The following is a 17,348-nucleotide window of genomic DNA, read 5'->3' on the forward strand; positions in this document are numbered from 1 at the left end:
CTTACTAATTAAAATTAAAGTGATCATGGGAATAGAATTACTCTTTTTAATGCTACCGATTTATTCATATTTCAAAACAACACTATAAGTCATTGATTTATTTCTTTTCCTGCCCTTCTAAGAAAAGCATGTTTTTAACTGCCTCCTTGTATTTGTTTAGTGAATATTCATCCTCCCCGTTATTTATTAGGTCAGAAACTGCGATCTTATACTCTGTAGCATGTGGAATAGTTTCATAATCGTTATCCATAGGAGGTTCAGGCCAACAATATAGGGTAATTAATCCGTCTCGGCTCTTGCTCTTGTCCCAATCGTAGTACTCCATGTCAGCTTCAGACTTCTCAGCTTCCCATGGCTCTGTGCGCTGTTGAAGAAAAGATAACACATCAAGAATTGCTTTTTTCATTGGCGGTTAAATTTAGAGCATAGCACAGTTGTCGTTCTACGGATCTGAAGAAGTTACTCACCCAAGATTCATGGTATAAGGCAGTCAAGAGGTACTCGATGTATTCAAAATTTTGTTTTCTAGTTGGGCATCGGTCAGAAGTGATAGTGAGTAGGTCGTCTTCCGGATTGTACCTATCTCCGACCAGTCGAAGTAGTTTATCTCTAGCATGCTGGTCTAAGTTTAAAGTCGATAGTTTTAGCCTGATTGTAACAACTCTGGCCAAGGGTTCTCTAATCGTTGGAGAAGAGTAGCAGTAATCTGAAGTCAGGACTTCAACTGGAAAGTGCTTCTCGCATTTTTCATCGGTTTCTAGCCCAGCAGGCCAAGGAGTGCAAAATTTTTTCAAAGCTTCACACTGTTTTGTTACAACAGGTGGAGTCAGATGGAGAAAGTTAGGTATCTTCATAAGCTCTGCATTTCCATACTTGTTGGGCGGAGCTGCGTTCTTTAAGGGGTATCCTTGACGCACAGGCAGAGGTACCGTTGCCGGGTGGAAACTGCGAGCGGCAGGCCAGACTGATCCCCAATCTTGGTCAAATTTCATTTGAGTCGATCGAGGCGGAGGTACTTCTGTTCGTCGAATTTCTCGCTTTTGTCTTTCCTGTACTGGGTCTGGTCTTAATTTGAGGACTCGGAATTCATCTGAAATATTTTAGTCAGGGCATGAAGTTAAGAGTTGGAATCTTTCATATAAATCACATTCATTGCCAGGAAGAAATATTGAATGTATCACAAAATATACTGAAAAATGCTCATTGCTATAATTAAGGATGTACGTACGTATCGTAGGGATCGGTGAATAAGGATTTTCTGATATTTATCACTGTATCATATTTGACAGGTGACAAAAATAGTAATAATAGGGTTGGAATATGAGTGTGGTATTTATTTCATCTATTTAAAACAGTTAAACAAAATTTGCGGCTGAAAGTGAGGTTAAGTCAAGTTTAAAGGGCTTACCTGGTGCAACGGGACTCGGAGGTTCAGATTGTGTTGCGAACGACGAAGTTAAACTCGATATTCTTGCTATTTCCCGTGTATTTTTCACTCCTAAGCGTGTGATGATCGACATTTTATTGATTATCTTTAATTCTCCATTTACCTTAACCTCAAAACACCAACAAGTCAATTCAAGTCTTGACTCGAATGTGGTGATAGTATCGAATATCGATTAGTCGCAGTATCGATTTCATACGAATCGATATTTGGTTCGACTTTACAATTTTTGAATTTGATAATTTTAAGATTCTATTCTACACACGAAATTGGTATTCATCTAATTTTATTAGAAGCCGTCCCTTCGCTCAAGACGTCAAATGCTCTGTATCTAAATAGATGAATCTATTATTTCGATACCAACTGCATTTGACTCCCGCTGCTTCTTCGGCTACGTTAAAACGTAATGTGTGTATGATATTTTCATGAAATTAAAGATTAACGTTGACTAAAAGATTGATATGACGGCCATTAAAATTTCAGAATTAATCTAAGGTGCGTCAGCATATAATTTTAAAAAAATTATATCTGTCGATAAAAAATGCACGTAGTATAAAACAGAAACCGTAGTGTTACATACTTACAGCTGATCAGTATCAGCTACAACGACCAGCACGGATGTGGAATTTCCTTTTAAAACCGCGCGGTCAGTTGAAGCTTATGAAATAAGGATGCTTGTTATCGAATGGTGCTCTGTAACTAGTCGAGGTGTGGTCAGTGTTTTACTCTGTGCGTTTCAGCCGTGCTGCTTGAATATTAAAATTTATTATTAGGATATACTGCAGCTATAGGTACGTTATTATATATATATTAGTCAATAATATCAATCACACGAATTGATACCGCAATTTATCGCCCTTTCATTTAAGCGTCGCAAGATATTCGTTTCAAAATGAGCTTCATCTCACCCTAAAATTAACGTTTGGAAATGAGCCTACAAATTTTTATTTCTATTTTTACTCTTATTCTGTTTCGTTTGTCTTGCAGAATATTAGATTTGATTCTTAACTACTATATTGGTCATTCAGAACGATGGAGGATGAAATCCAGCGTCCCATTGTTCGGGACTTACGTCGTCAATCATCGATGGAAACCCCGTTGGAAGCTTGCATTCCATCGGATTCAGATTCTGGGGATGAAGACAAGCAATCCACGTCCGCAAATAAAGATAAGCCTCAGGAGTTGACTCCTGGAAAAAATACAGCTTCAAAGCCATCCTCGATAAACAACCTGCGCAACCAATATGAAAATATTGGGCTAATTAAGGTAATGCCTGCAAATAAAGCGGATCCGAAAATAGCTGTACCCGAGACTGTTGCAACACCAAATAAAAGCAAGCAAAAACCGACAGTACCAACAAAAAAGAATGAAGTACCCAAGGTGAAATCGAAAGAGAAGAAACTTGCACCACCTCCAAATCCCAGAAAGGAATCTCTACAAAAACCAGCATCAACTGCAGGAGGAGCTATTAGCGCATCGCTGATAGCTGAATTGAAAGGTCGTTGTGAAGAATCCGACCAGGTTGAAGAATCACGAACGAAATCAAAGCAGCCGTCTGTGAATCCGGTAGCAACGGTAGATTCAACTACAACGATAAATCAGGATGTTTCAGAGTCAGCCCGAATCGAAACTCAAGCAAGCGTCGCGAAAAAAGAAGACGAAGAATCATGTTCTTCAGGAAATAAGACTGACGCAGCTGCGCCTGTTAGTACAATAAAAGGTAACGAAAAACGCAATTTTTGTTATTTTTCATGATAAAACTGAGAGATATTATACAGTTTGCCATCGCTGGTGGAAATTGGAATGAATAATGCGATGGAATGGTAATGAAATTTAATAAATTTGAAATTTCTCATTGGTTGTGTCTGGTTGCCGACATTTAGGCGTTTTTTCATTTTTCGGCTAACGCCTAAGGATAGACAACTATACGCACGGCTAATTGTCACATGTATATTTACCTAGAATGTCTGGCTGTCAGAGCCATAAATAGGCGGGGGGATTCCAATCACATGTGTAGAACGCCGTAGGATTTTTTTTCCATCCGCGTAGGTAATTTTTAACGCGGCCCACAAACTGTTGGAACTGAGTATACATATGCGCTCACACGTATCTCGCGTGTAGGCACGGTGAAAGACTGCATACCGTTTACCTTGGTGTTTTTTCTGTTGCACCATCGTCTTGCCTCGTCGCTCGCCCTGCCCATGCAGCATTTCCTGTAATGGCGTCACCACGACCAAAATCTCCTCGACCAGTGCCAGTGTCAGCGAAGAAAGATGAGAAGGAAGAAAGTTTTTGGGAAAAAATCGGGACCCTTGGTCGGAAGAAGCGGATCAAGGAAGGTAAAGAAGAATTCGACTGACTTAACCTATTTTTACTTGCTCGTCTCTCTCCTCGTCGTGACGTCTTTACCTAATAAGGTCGAGACGATGATGATGATGATGACGAATCGCGTTCGCTTTTGCTTTTAGTCAGATCAGATTGATTTGTTCTTTCAATTCCATTTTATCGTGACACAACACTGGCATTATCTGTGGATCTGACACGATTAGATAGCAATATAGTGGTTTCGGCCTGTTTCTCTCGGATTTACATTATCAGACAACAATAATAATGCAATACACGTTTTACATCAGTTCAAGAGGTGCAAGAGGAGGGTAAACATGCGATAGATTCACCTGGGCTAGCTGCCAACCCAGATATGCCACCGGAAGAATACACTCTTGATGAAAATGAGGAAAGATCAATGACAGATCCTAGGTCCCTGGAAGATTCTAAATTGCAGGAGCTAATTTACGTACTCATTGAATGGATCAATGACGAACTTGCTGACCAGAGAATCATCGTCAAGGATATAGCAGAGGATTTGTACGATGGCCAGGTTCTGCAAAAACTGTTAGGTAATGAAATTTAGTAATGTGTTCTGTTTCCTCGATATGCATGTGAGAAAAAAAAACGCAATACAGTTAGAAGAATGACCGAAAACTATTATTTTTGCAGAGAGATTAACCGGTGAAAAACTGGACGTACCGGAAGTAACACAATCTGAGGAGGGTCAGAAGCAAAAGCTGGCTGTAGTATTGTCAGCCGCAAATCGAGTACTGAATCGTTATCCGCCTTACAAATGGAGCGTTGATTCTGTACATTCCAAAAATATTGTATCGATTTTACATCTTCTCGTCGGATTGGCAAGGCAATTCCGTGCACCAGTAAGGCTGCCTGAAAGAGTAGCAATTCAAGTTGTTGTGGTACGAAAGAAAGACGGTCAGCTGATCCACAGGACAGTGCGGGAAGAAATCACTTCCACGTACGAGGATTTGGGAATGCGGTGCGAACGCGACGCGTTTGATACCTTATTTGATCACGCCCCTGAAAAACTTGCAGTCGTTAAAAAGGTGGGCGTTATATCGTAGCTTCGTTACTTTATACTTGGGGCAATGATAAAGTCATAACAATTCTGTTTTTTTCCACAGTCGCTGGTCACGTTTGTCAACAAGCATTTGAGCAAAGTGCACTTGGAAGTAACGGAATTGGACACCCAATTTCACGACGGAGTATTCCTCACGTTACTTCTGGGTCTCTTGGAGGGATTCTTTGTGCCACTGGGCAGTTTTCACCTGACTCCAAAGACGCATGATCAGAAAGTGCACAATGTATCTTTTGCTTTTGACCTGATGCAAGAAATCGGACTCCCTAAGCCCAAAGCTAGACCCGAGGGTGAGTTCCTATTGATGGAGTAAATAAATAATTCGGCTCTGTATTTTTTGAAGCAACCGCTTTTTATCAACTCTGTAATTCTGTTGTAGATATCGTCAACTTGGATCTGAAGTCTACCCTTCGTGTTCTGTACAATCTCTTTACAAAGTATAAGGGAATGAATTAACGTTTATTATTTATTTAGCAAATGCTACACTACTCTCCCTATCCTGATCTATTTTTGCAGCAGCTAATTCAGCCAGTCTTCGTCTAGTCTACAGAAGAGTAGATAATACGAATATTTAGATTTGATACCGGAGCAGGTAGCATTTTGCTTCTACAAACTCGAATGTAAATTAATAATGTTATATAATTTGACTAACCAAAGAAGATGATATTTTTCGCTTAGTTGGATATACCTATGTAACAAATTCCCGCGGTAGGTAATTTCACACGAAAACAAAGATAATTTCCTGCATAAGAATATAAGAAATTCCTAACATTTTCTAATGTGCACAATACGCGCATGCACGCAAGTTTTTAAATGTTGAATCGTGACTTTTCTGGTGCCTTTTTTAGTATCACGTAATACTGATACTAAATAACAATCACAGTGTCTTCTTTAACCCCGTAAGATTTTCAAATGTGTAAAATCGGTTTTAGAAATACTTATACCTGTATATCGTAACAACGCTTACATTTATTTACACTACAATATACCGAATAAATTTGTTTAACCAAAAACTGTGAGTCTTTTTCAGTAAAGAAACACTTGGTATAGGATAACATACAACGCCTACGACCAAAATAGATAAATGTCATTACTAGTTGACGTTTTTTTATCTTTGATTTAGGTTAATCGGCGAGAGTTGTAGTGCAGGAGTCTATACTTCGCGCACGGGGAAGCGCCAGGATTAACCTTGCACGTATGAGAATAGGTCAAGTTTCGATTGAAATCATACAGCAAAGTTCATACAGGTTCAATTTAAAGCAATTTATATCTTTCATCCTGTTACAAGCAGCCGCTTTCTATCCATGTGCGCCTTTTCCGACCGCTTATTCTCCGCTTTTTATACGAAAATTCCCTCTCCATTTGTATCGCGTGAAAACGATCCGTTCTACGAGCTAGAACATGTTTATGGTCAGTAGGAACTTCAGGATGCTCGTTCGATTTTTGAGAAAGCGTTTCGTCTACGATCGCGTTCAAATCAGAAAATACTGTTTTGGTTATCACGACGTTCGCTTCTTCCAGGGAAAAAATCGGTTCGCAAAACCGTCGTTTATTCAGAGATACGGGATACCAAACTAATATTGTAGATTTGTTTGTGCGTAGATCACGAAAAGGATACATATCACCTTCAAAACTGTGATTTTCGTTCGACATTTCGCCTCGAATTTCGTGCGGTCTTTAATGTAGGGTGGCTAATGACCTCTGGGTATGATATTATACCTAAAATTGTAAATTACGTTTTCCACTGAACGTGATTTTAATAACGACGATGTTCTTCGTTAATCAAAACTTTTCTCATTGACGCATAGAGTTTCGAATTGAAGCTAAACAGTCTAATGGACATACCCACGGCTACCTCAGACCCTTATGGAGGCTACTTAATGCACTCTTGAAAGGGAAATGAAAAATTTTGCGACATTTTCTAACACATAATTAATCGCTGCAACCCAAGCGGATGTCTCGAACATCGTACCTTTCGTATCTGAATACTAAATAGCAGAATTACATATTTCAAATTTGTTTTATTTGGAAACCTTGGAAATCTGGTAATAACGTAGTATTTTTATGCGATTGAAAGCTGTGATGACCCTGATCGCAGTACGGTGATAAAAGCATGAAATTAAGAATCCGCTTGGTACTGCTCGGCACCTTTTCACAGCAGGACTAAAACGTTTACAGGCTTAAAGATTTATGGAAGTCTCTTTCTTGGTCTTGCTGAGCACATAATTCTCCACCGATACACCAATACACAGAGAGACACTTGAAATATACATTGGAATAAAAGTTGGTGAAATATTCTTCCGAATATAGGGGAAATCTGATACATCTGCAGAGAGAACGGTACCAAAGACACAGATAGACCAAGTTATAGGGGATCAAGACACGCTTCTCTCTGCAGTTATACTTCTCTCGCGATGTTTTTCGTGGTCGATCAGAAGTTAAGGAAAGAATAAGAACCTGGGATCCACTTGGCCTCTCCTCAGACCACGCGAGGGTTCGATTGCAAATCGATTATCTATAGAAAACAGTTTCTAGTTGTTTATAAGGTGAGCGAAAATAGAAAAGTAGAGAAAGGATTGTGTAGCACTGCGTTCCCGAGCCAGAAATGTGTAGGTATGGTTATTTATGCTTTACGTGCAGGACAACTGCACAAGCGATATCATCGGGACACGCGATGTCGCCGAAACCTCTCACGCCTATTCTATCTAGTCTTGGTCGTGCCTTTGCCTCGACCCTAAGCCTTGCCACAGGAAACTATTCTGCCAAGTGGGTGCTGGATGACTGTCGAACTCTTTTTTTTCGCTGTCTAGATCAGCATTTACTACAAAAAGTACTTCAAGGCATCTGACCTCCGTAACAAGTGTACTAACCTCACTGTGAGACGTCATGTAATATCTCGCCTATTCTCCATGTGAAACTTGAACATTTATGACTGATAATTCATCGTTTCCGGTTTGATTTGTGAAAATGACGGGAACCGTGAGTTTTCTCGAAAAATCCTCCAGCCGGGATTCTCAACTAGAGGATATCGCGTCGGTTGATTCGGAGGAACGGAAATCACCGTTCATGCGGGAACTTGGCGAGAGGAAGGAAGCTTCGAGGAAAGTCAGCCTCTTCACGATCTACGCGAAGATCTTCCGGGTTATGCTGGCCAGGTGGGTCCAGAACACAGATCCTAACGAGGAAAAACATGTGCGGGAATTGGAGGAACTTGTTCTACCGAGCAATGAGGAGTGGCGTCGTCAAGTTTATTATCGTCTGGTGGATCTGCAGCGTGAAATCGACGCCGAAGGTGAAGCTGTGGAGTAAGAAACTTAAAGACGCGAAGACACCCGAGACGAGAAATCTCGGGTGTCCGGCGGCTAGACAATTATCAGAATTTCTCAAGACCTCTGGTTTTTCCAATAAATCAGAATTCAAGTTCAATTACGTGCGCTCGTCGAAAAGCCCGATCCATTACATGTACAGAATTCTTACCGTATACAAGGCGTTTGCATGAAAAAAAGTATAATAAGAATGAAAAAACCACCATTTTATAACAATGAACTAAATGTTATTTCTTATAAAATTGAACAAAGAATTTCTTTACGTAATGAACTTAACATTCCGTGTTCAGTATTTTCGCCTATGAAACCTTTTCTTCTTCTCTTTGATAAACCTCCGAATATACTTCCGCTTTCCATTTTCGCTTTCCCTGTTTGTATTTGTTTTTGAGTTTTACTCCAATACTTATTAAATGGAAGTAAGAAATCATTTTTTCATAGGATTTTTAGAATCAAGAATAGGATGACAGATTTCGAGTTAAACGCGAGTTTCACTCTAAATGAAACTGCAAACACGAGTTGAAGAAAAAACCTGACGTGATGGAACTTTTTGAGTATTTTTCCCGGTTTCAGTGAGTGAAAATCTATGAGAAACAATGTAAAACACCTGTTCAATTTTTTGGTTGCAGATCTGTATATTAACGTATGAAGTTGTACCATAGCGCGATTCTATTGTTAGTTGAATCGATTCATTAGTTAGCCCATAAATCCCGATTTCATGCGTTTCACGATTTTGCACACACATGGTTTTAAAAAAGAAACTGTCCGACAAGGATTAGGGTTCTAAATCCCAGCTCTGCACCACACCTCGAAAGTTTCGTCCTCGTATCGAAAAATAAAAAAAAAAAAGAAAAAAAACATCCGATTCCCAATCCTGCAGGCGGACACGATCTTACTCCGAATGCCTAACGGGGATAAGGTTAACAAGTGACCCGATGATTGATCGACGAAACACACTCATCTCTGACCCAGTAGCTGCACGACGACGTTACGTCCGCTTAAGCGCGGTCAACTGACTGACTCTTCTCTTTATTTTTTCATCTTTAAATTGCATCAATCTGCTGTCGGTGTATCGCTCATGCTTTCATCACGCGAGAAGCAGACAAATTGAGGAATTCGCGATGACGTGTTTACCGTATATGTATAACTAATTTTCGGCAGTAATTATACTCTTTAACTCCGGTACCCACCGTCACTGTCAATCTCCCAGGATGGAAGCTGACGCGGAGAAAGAGCCAAAGGACAGCAAGGAATGGGAATGGCAGCCAACGCCGGGTGCCAATGGATATCCTTTGCGTCCGAAAGGACGAAGGGATACCTCGGCTGGTTCTTGGGAGGCAATCGTAAGCGCTGGTGGCTCAATGACGGAGGCTTGTATCCAGCCGGGATGGCGAGTCGGCGATTTAATCCTGGCATCGAAAGTCCTTCAGAAACAATCCTCACCACCGACGTACACTGACGAAGCAGAGATGCGACGGGTCTTCGGGCTTGTTTACGACGTGCTACGATGTAAGCTGTAATCCAGGCAGTCCATCACATCAATTAAGTCACTGGAGGCAGTTCTTAATTCGATGAGATCAGACCAATTTCATGGGTCTTGGTCATAACAAAAGCTGTACCCTATAATGCTTTGGCAGACAAAAATATTCTCAATCATGCCTTGGAGGATATTGGCTTCTGGTATCATCACCCGGATTACAAACATGAGGAGAGAATCGTTTGGCTCCTTCTCTACGACATGCAGGGTCGTAAGTTTGGTCGCCGGGGTGAGGTGAACGAGGTGGCTGAGCGCGAAAAGGCCTTCCAAGAAGCGGGTCTCAAAGAGATCGAGGATGCTTTGCTCAAGGCGAAGACGCGCTTAGCCGCGAGTGTATCGCGGCTCCGCATAGGTGGCTCAGCCCTCAATTTGAGTAATGTTTATACCCTCGAATCTTTCGCCACTATATCAGAAATATCGCAGGCATATTGATGGCGTGATATTCGAACAGGCGAACTACTTCCGCAGCACCTTCGAACCGCCGAAGGCGTGGTTTGGGGTGAAAACGGAGCCGTAGCGTCCGGCTGGGTAAACACCCTCAAAATATCTAGTAAGGAAGAATTCATCCGGGAAATGACCGGTCTGGGATTGACCCTGTGCACGGACTGCTCCGCGGAGGAAATCGACGAAGGAACATTCCGGTTCGATTCGACGTGTCCGAAAGTCGTCAACTTCCACGACGCTGCTCGAGAGACCATTGCGAGGTCCGGCCTCGTTCGAAGTTATCAATTTGTTTTCATGGTGAGTAGTCGCAATATCTTCTTTAATTCCGTTGTTTTCGAAGAGCTTGTCGATACTGGGACCATGCAGAATAGGGTGATCCTTAAAAAGGTCGTTTTTAAATTTCACCCGCATATTTCCCCCGGTAGATTTGACGTGCCCCTGAAAGGGTTGTATGGGGAAATCCACCTTCTTGGGGGAGCAGGTTAAAGTTGAGATGAAAATCTAGAAAAATTATGAAATTACTTTTGTATCATCTGTCGCCGATTTGGGAGGCTAGCCGGTCGTAATTCAAAAATGACCTTTTAAAGGTCTAACCTAAATTGCACAATCACTGCATGATCATCGATTATCAGAGCTGCATGTTATACGCGATATTTTGGTTTGTCACGTAATAGACTCTTCAACGTTTGCTCCAACAACCCAACGCGCATTGTAAATCGATATCCTCACCACCACGTGAGTCCTGTTTTCGGTGTAACTATCGCCTCGCAATTATCCCGCCTACGTTCATGTCAGCAGTTGGTGCACACGATTATCGGAAACCAAAGTACCCATCAACGGTGCCTGAATCACGCGACACTTAATTTGTTGTCCTACGCGTTTGTGGCAGTAACGATCTGTGACTGCTGCAATCCTGCTTCAGATCACGATCAACCCCGCGCCATAGTAATTTGACGCAATAATAATTAATAATACGACAATTCTTACCTTGGATCGTCCCATCTCTCGCCACAGGAAAGGTCGTTGTGTTTAGGCGCAGCAGCGTTAGCACAGGCAGTGAGAATGGGCCACCTCTGTGGTCCAGTAGTCCTGACTCATGCCCTAGCGCCAAGACACACTAGCTACCTGGCGGGCCTCCTCGCGGACATAGACGACGCTGGTCGACTCCTCGCATTCGGCACAGGCCAACTGCGGCGAGAGTACGAGACATATCTCCGAAATCTTGGAGTGACGCTTCAGCAGTGCCGTGTATTCGCTGAGTCGTAAATCGCACTGGATTACTTTCTTCGCACTTCTTACGCTCTGGCCAACCGGATATGATTGTGGATATTTTGTTAGGTACACCTCGCCTCCGGCTTCCGCAGAACTGGAAAGAGCTACCATAGTATTGGCAACTCCACCATGCAGCTATACCGGTATACGGGATGCCGTTGATCTGGCTGTTGCTCGAGGCGGTGAAACGCTGTTGTTGGAAGCCCTGACTGACATCGACGGCGGACTTAGACAACCGCACACTCTGCTTGCCGAGCAGTTGGAAACCCTAAGACACGCTTTGACGAGGCCCAATGTTCAGCTTCTGATTTATCAGGCGCACAGCATTCTCCCTGCTGAAACGACGGAAATGGTAGAGCAGGTGACACAGTACGCGAATAGAATGGCTGTTGAGAAATACATTCGTGAGCACTCGGTGAGAGTTTTCACAGTTTTCGCACGGTGATGTTATTACTATCGTCAGAATCTTCAATGATTAATCTGTGGTACACAATAACTTTAGCCCAAAAGAAAATTCCCAAGTAAAGAGGCTGGTAGTAGAAGCGCTAGGTCTATCAAATCCAGTAAGCGTAGTCAGCTGGCTCTTGAACTTCCCAAAACACAACCGGAAGACCGAAGATCGACTTCAGTTTATGACGATGAGGACGAAGTCTCTATATCACCCTCGATAGAGGACAAGGTGAGAGTTTCTGTTTTTTTGAAGTATAAGTATTTCCAGAATTGGACCGTGTTCTCTCAAGGTGCCAGACAGCGATTTGTTCGAATTTGGTCAAGTGGATGAGTTGTGCGGCAAGTCATCAGATAAATTAGTGGACGGAGGCTGTTATCTTGCACTGATACGACGCAAGGAGATGATGCAGTTCAATTCTCTCTTCATGATCAAAGTTGCCGAAGCCAAAGGTCTGTTCGGGGATCCGAACAAGCAGCCTGCGCAACCAAAAGAAGAGCAGCAACCATTACCGGTGCGGCAAAGTTCACAGCAGAGTCGCAAGGGCTGCAAGCGTAACAAAGTGAGTACAGTTGACAGAAATTTGATGGATAATTCTTTATGGTCTCGGGAATATGATATATGATAAATCGTCGTAAAAATTCTAGATTCAAATGGATCGGATAGCAGCTCCAACGTTTTCATCGATGGTCAGAAACTTTAGGCACAACAGCACCTGTCCTCGCCATAATCATCACGTTGCACACGATGAGAGGATAACTTTTGAACAGGTACGTGACGCCCGGCGTCGCGACGCTCGTCGCTGGTGGGACGAGCTGGCACCATACTTGCTTCGCTCCTCGCCAAAAATTCGCAAATCTTCGGGCTTCCGAGCGACGCGAACTGACCCTAAAACAAGGAAGATCTTCTACTCGCTCCACGTCGAGGAGATCTCCTACATGCAAGCGACTGGCACTGTTTTGAGCGCCTGACCAGTCTACGAGAGACTTTCATTGTGGCTGCGTGAATTGATTACAAAAAATATTTGGACGTTTATCCAACGTTTAGGGTTTTGTTTTCTTGAATGGTTTCAACAGCGTTGGAACTGAGCTACAGATGCAAAAACTGCTATTTCCGTTATGATCACCTTTTATCCCTCACCTCACTTTTCCTCTATCATAGATTCAGCGAGGTTCTCGGCTGTAGGGTTACGTTTTCGTCATCTGCAAGTGACCTGCATCTTGTCCAATATTACTGCGATTTATAACTGAGAGATCGGTTGAGTAATATTCAACGTTTCCTGATACCATAATGGTTCTACGATGTAAAATACCCGATGAACGTATATTTCGCCAAATTGGTGGAGCAATAAAAACGTGTATTTAGTGCAGATACGAGGATGATACCAATAAAGCAAACACCTACAAACACGTTACCTCAATGCTAATTGTGTGCCTTGTGTAATGATCGTCACAGAACGAAACCGATAATCATCTCTGCGTGTAACAAAATCGATTCCCTTTCCTTGATCCCACTCGTTCCAAACCTTTTTCCTCTTACAGGATCGCCCAGCGTCAAATAATACTTCTGGTTCGGAGTCAAGTCAACAGTACGAACCAGCATGTTCGAGAAAATGTCAGGGATATGTCACCGACGTCGGAAATATGAGCGCGGAAGTACCATTCCGCCGACAAATGGAGTCCCCGCAACATCAAGAAGAGAGCGTGAAACGCGTGAGCATCCCAACGCGCGCAAGCATGAAACGAATCAGGTCGAAATACTGCGGCAATCAAGAAACCTCCGTGACATCGAGACTGGAAACGGCTACGGAGCATGACAACAAATTTACAAAACAGTACCACCTGATTACGTGTGGGCACAACTGTGAACGAAACGCAATTTACAGAACCCTTCTTCAAGGCATACATTATGCTGTATAAGCGCAGCGTCTCCAGTTTCTATTCAACATACTATAGAAAATTTGATGTATAAGATAAACTTATACCTATATTATGTATATAAAGCTTATATTTTCAATTGACCGTTCAATAATTTAATTTTTTCAATCGATCAGTCAATGAGTCACGTTACATATTTTTACCAGGGATAAGAAGTTGGGTATTGAGTAATCACGTACCTAATACCACTTAGATAGAGGCATTTCACGAAAATCTCAAATCACACCGTAGAACGGGCTGGGTTAAATAATTTCTCAACGGTTCCTGAACGAAGCCCGTTTCTGCTGATTGTTCGCACTTCCAGTAGCACCATTTGCCGGAGATCAAGTCCATCCACAAACGTCTTCGTGCGCATTGGCGTCCGGATGCGAGATACAATTTCACCTTCGGCCAGAACCTATCGGTGGTCGTTAAAAGCACATCCGTCACTTCAAACTCAACTTTCTTGACAGAGAGACGAATTTCGTTACGTTGAGCATACCAACCTCGTAACCAGCGACGGGTCCGGAAAGTGGAGGAAGCCAGGAGATGATCAAGCCATAACCCGACACCCGAGCACAGATAGTAAGACTCCTCGGGGGTTGAGGTGTTGTCGGATTGATCGGACAGTTGCATTCTGTCTCTAACTGCTTCGCATCTTCCTCACCTTCAGAGTTTCCCAGCTCCTGCTCCACATACACGGACATAAATCGGACAAGGACAAGAGCACGATAATATTCACTTGCGGTCCGTAGTGATATTTGGTAAATTTTTATCGGTTACAGTCTTCGGAACAAAATTCAGATGCACTCAACGGTTTGTCGTTTCGAATGTCCTTGAAAGTTTTGAGACGTGGAACTTTACCGGAACACGTTGGTGAAAGAAGATTAGAAACATAACCGTCACCAGTTGTAAAGTCGGTTAAATTTGTAAATACTGCAGGACTTAGCATCGAGGGATCGATATTTTCCGACACACTGGAGTAAGTGGTTTTACCTATGAAATCACTGAGATTCGGCTCCTCTAATGGGATTTCAGAATTACATGACGTCCTAGTTCCGTAGGATGGATTCGCACCGGAACAACAGCAACTTTCCATCAAGTACGACACGCTAGAGAGTATTTTTGAAATGAAGGGTATAACGCGGTCTTTGATACCGAGTTGTGAGGACAATTTTTTTAGAGCATCAAAACTGCGTTCCAAAACGATCTGAATGTAGGTTGGTGCTCTCATGACGCATGAGAAAACATAAAGCACCAAAGAGTTAGTGCCTCCCAGGCGGCTTGGAGACGCGATGATCACCGTCCACAGACACAACATGTGAGAAAGTAGAATTTTTAGAAAGGAAATAAAAGACGAGACCAAATTCGTGGGTAGCAAATCTGCCATAGGAGAAATTCTGCAAAAATGCGAGGTCACCAATGACCCGCAGCTTTCGGCCGCAGATTTTAGGGAAGGTAAGTGGGTTTTTTGAAACAGTATAAGCCTCTTAACGACGTTCAAGTATTCCATCACCCCACATAGATGGTGACAGATTTTGCCCTGAAAATTTCGAAGCGATTGTGCCAACGCAAAGATGCATCGACAAGAGGAGTCCAGGTGATTAAAAGCCACCTTAACGAGCATCATTACCGACTGCATCCTAGGCATTGAGCAAAAGAAGCTTCTCACTGAGTCCAGGTAGATCGAAAACGGACCAAAGAATTGCAGGAGTGATACAAAACACTGTTTCTCTAACACGATGCGGGCGAAATTGGCCATAACGTTGGCCAGGTAGCCAACATTGCCCGGGATCTCCTCGACCCAGTATTTAAAACAAGTGAGAATTTGCGAAAACGGTGGTATTAGGGAATACGAACGAATCACCGGGGACAAGGTGATCAAAAATAGCACTGTCAACCCGATCAAAAGATCTCTCTGGCATGTCTGCCTTCCACTCACTCGCGGCTTTCTACCCGATGAGGTCTTCAGGTAATTCCACAGCTCGGATCGGTCGAAGTCGTTCGCACCGCGACAAAAGCTTGGATCAGCGAGACACTCGAGGATCCTTGACATCTGTTCGGGGGTAGCACCCTTCCTTAACTCATCTGCCAACGCTATTATCATTCCATCCTTAGTGCGACACTTGCTCTGCAAAAGACGCACTGTGCACATCAGTCCGCTGCTGGTTTGCTTCACGGAATTCCCACTTGTCGGGCAATTGCAGAGTATCTTCTCCTTAGGAGAGGCAGAGAGACTGGGATCATCGGCCTGGTTCAGGCACCCGCAGCTCTTCAAAATATTGCGCAATGCGTGATTGCGATTCTTTAAATTCTCCAGGCCTTGCCGAAGCTGCTCAACCTTACAGACCTAGGACGGAGAAACACCGATAAACCCTCTACTTCTATGGGATCCAAATTTGTTCCCAGTTTTATTTCACGAGACATTCGCCCGACTCGCGTGAGCCTGACCGAAGCGCAATAACTTATCGTCACAGTAACAGTTATCGTCAATCAAGACGAGTGGGACTCTGGAATTCCATCCACGTGACATGATCCCACCCGCGGGGAAACTACTAGAATTGAACAAGGAAAAAGCGAGCACGAGGCACGCAATCAAAGTCAGGGGTAGGTATGCAATCTGTCGGTTCGGTGACCTCTTTAATTGAGAGATTACGACCTACCCCATCGGTTCTGGCTTTCAGACGTCGAAATTTTTACCGTTATTTTACCTTTTGGATTTCAGGCGGCACATCCGCAGGATGTGAACAAGTACATTCAACCGAGTCGTTAGGGTAGTTCTGCGGATCAATGACTTCCGTGACTACCGGGCGACACAGTTGACACGGGGGCGATCCTTTCCGATTTTCGTTCACATCACACATCGTGCAAGCACAGGGACAAACTTTACAGAATCCGGCACTCATCGACGAATCGTTTTCCACTTCGCGTCGGCAAATTTCGCATTGATCGTCAGGAATACGTTGTTTGTTTCGGCCTAGATGTGCGAAAGAAGTCTGAGAAAATGGCGCAGGTCATATTTGAACAGTACGTCATCGTTTCGTATGAATGACGCACCTGACGTTTGGGGAGATTCGGTTTTGCAAATTGTACACAACGAAAAAGAGCTATCCAAGGTGTTGTACGCTTGGCAATTGGCATCTCCTTTTCCCACCTGGCTGTATCCGGAATCATCAATTTCAGAAGAAGGTATTGTGGTCTCGGTTATTGTCGAAGGATCAGAAGTCGATATAGCGCTGGATTCTACCACCTGTTCGCAACTACATCTGGAAGAAACCCTCGGATTTTCTTCAAACGTTGGACGAAGATTAAAATAACAATCACGCAGCGTCATAACTATCGTTCAAAATTTTTATTCATTTCTCCTCTTGTCCGTTATAAATGTGCTTCGCTGTCCGAGATGTATGTTAATTATAGGTTTCAAAAACTTCTTACGGGCAAACTTCGACCGCTCCAGCCAGACGTCCTGCACAACCACAGGGACATTCAGATTCCGACGAAGTTTCGTTGCAGCCACAGTTGCAGCTCGTCACCTGCGCT

The 17,348-nt window shown here is 43.0% G+C and overlaps 3 protein-coding genes across 5 annotated transcripts; 2 read left to right on the forward strand and 1 right to left on the reverse strand.

The window, feature by feature from the left end:
• Positions 1-25: 25 nt before the first annotated feature.
• mRpS35 (mitochondrial ribosomal protein S35) lies at positions 26-1,650 on the reverse strand. Its single transcript, XM_046610519.2, has 3 exons — positions 1,409-1,650; positions 468-1,090; positions 26-364 (listed from the first exon to the last, which is right to left on the reverse strand). The coding sequence occupies exons 1-3, from the start codon at positions 1,518-1,520 to the stop codon at positions 98-100; spliced, it is 1,002 nt and encodes a 333-aa protein (XP_046466475.1). The 5' UTR covers positions 1,521-1,650; the 3' UTR covers positions 26-97.
• An 822-nt stretch (positions 1,651-2,472) lies between these two features.
• Positions 2,473-5,527, forward strand: parvin (beta-parvin). 3 transcript variants are annotated; one of them, XM_046610516.2, is made up of 6 exons: positions 2,473-3,164; positions 3,652-3,783; positions 4,078-4,341; positions 4,442-4,836; positions 4,915-5,158; positions 5,248-5,527. In XM_046610516.2, exons 1-6 carry the CDS (start codon positions 2,477-2,479, stop codon positions 5,322-5,324), a joined length of 1,800 nt encoding a protein of 599 aa, XP_046466472.1. In that variant the 5' UTR covers positions 2,473-2,476; the 3' UTR covers positions 5,325-5,527. The 3 variants fall into 3 exon arrangements, with proteins under 3 accessions (XP_046466472.1, XP_046466474.1, XP_046466473.1); XM_046610518.2 differs by lacking the exon at positions 2,473-3,164 and adding an exon at positions 3,423-3,489; XM_046610517.2 differs by lacking the exon at positions 2,473-3,164 and adding an exon at positions 3,428-3,493.
• A 1,779-nt stretch (positions 5,528-7,306) lies between these two features.
• Positions 7,307-12,903, forward strand: LOC124211173 (uncharacterized). The gene is made up of 10 exons (XM_069133798.1): positions 7,307-8,173; positions 8,282-8,346; positions 9,353-9,700; positions 9,829-10,151; positions 10,197-10,469; positions 11,187-11,434; positions 11,511-11,859; positions 11,947-12,123; positions 12,185-12,454; positions 12,540-12,903. Exons 1-10 carry the CDS (start codon positions 7,836-7,838, stop codon positions 12,861-12,863), a joined length of 2,715 nt encoding a protein of 904 aa, XP_068989899.1. The 5' UTR covers positions 7,307-7,835; the 3' UTR covers positions 12,864-12,903.
• Positions 12,904-17,348: the final 4,445 nt, after the last annotated feature.

This window comes from Neodiprion pinetum, chromosome 2 (genome assembly GCF_021155775.2).
Source record: "Neodiprion pinetum isolate iyNeoPine1 chromosome 2, iyNeoPine1.2, whole genome shotgun sequence".
NCBI classification, from domain to species: Eukaryota; Metazoa; Arthropoda; class Insecta; order Hymenoptera; family Diprionidae; genus Neodiprion; species Neodiprion pinetum.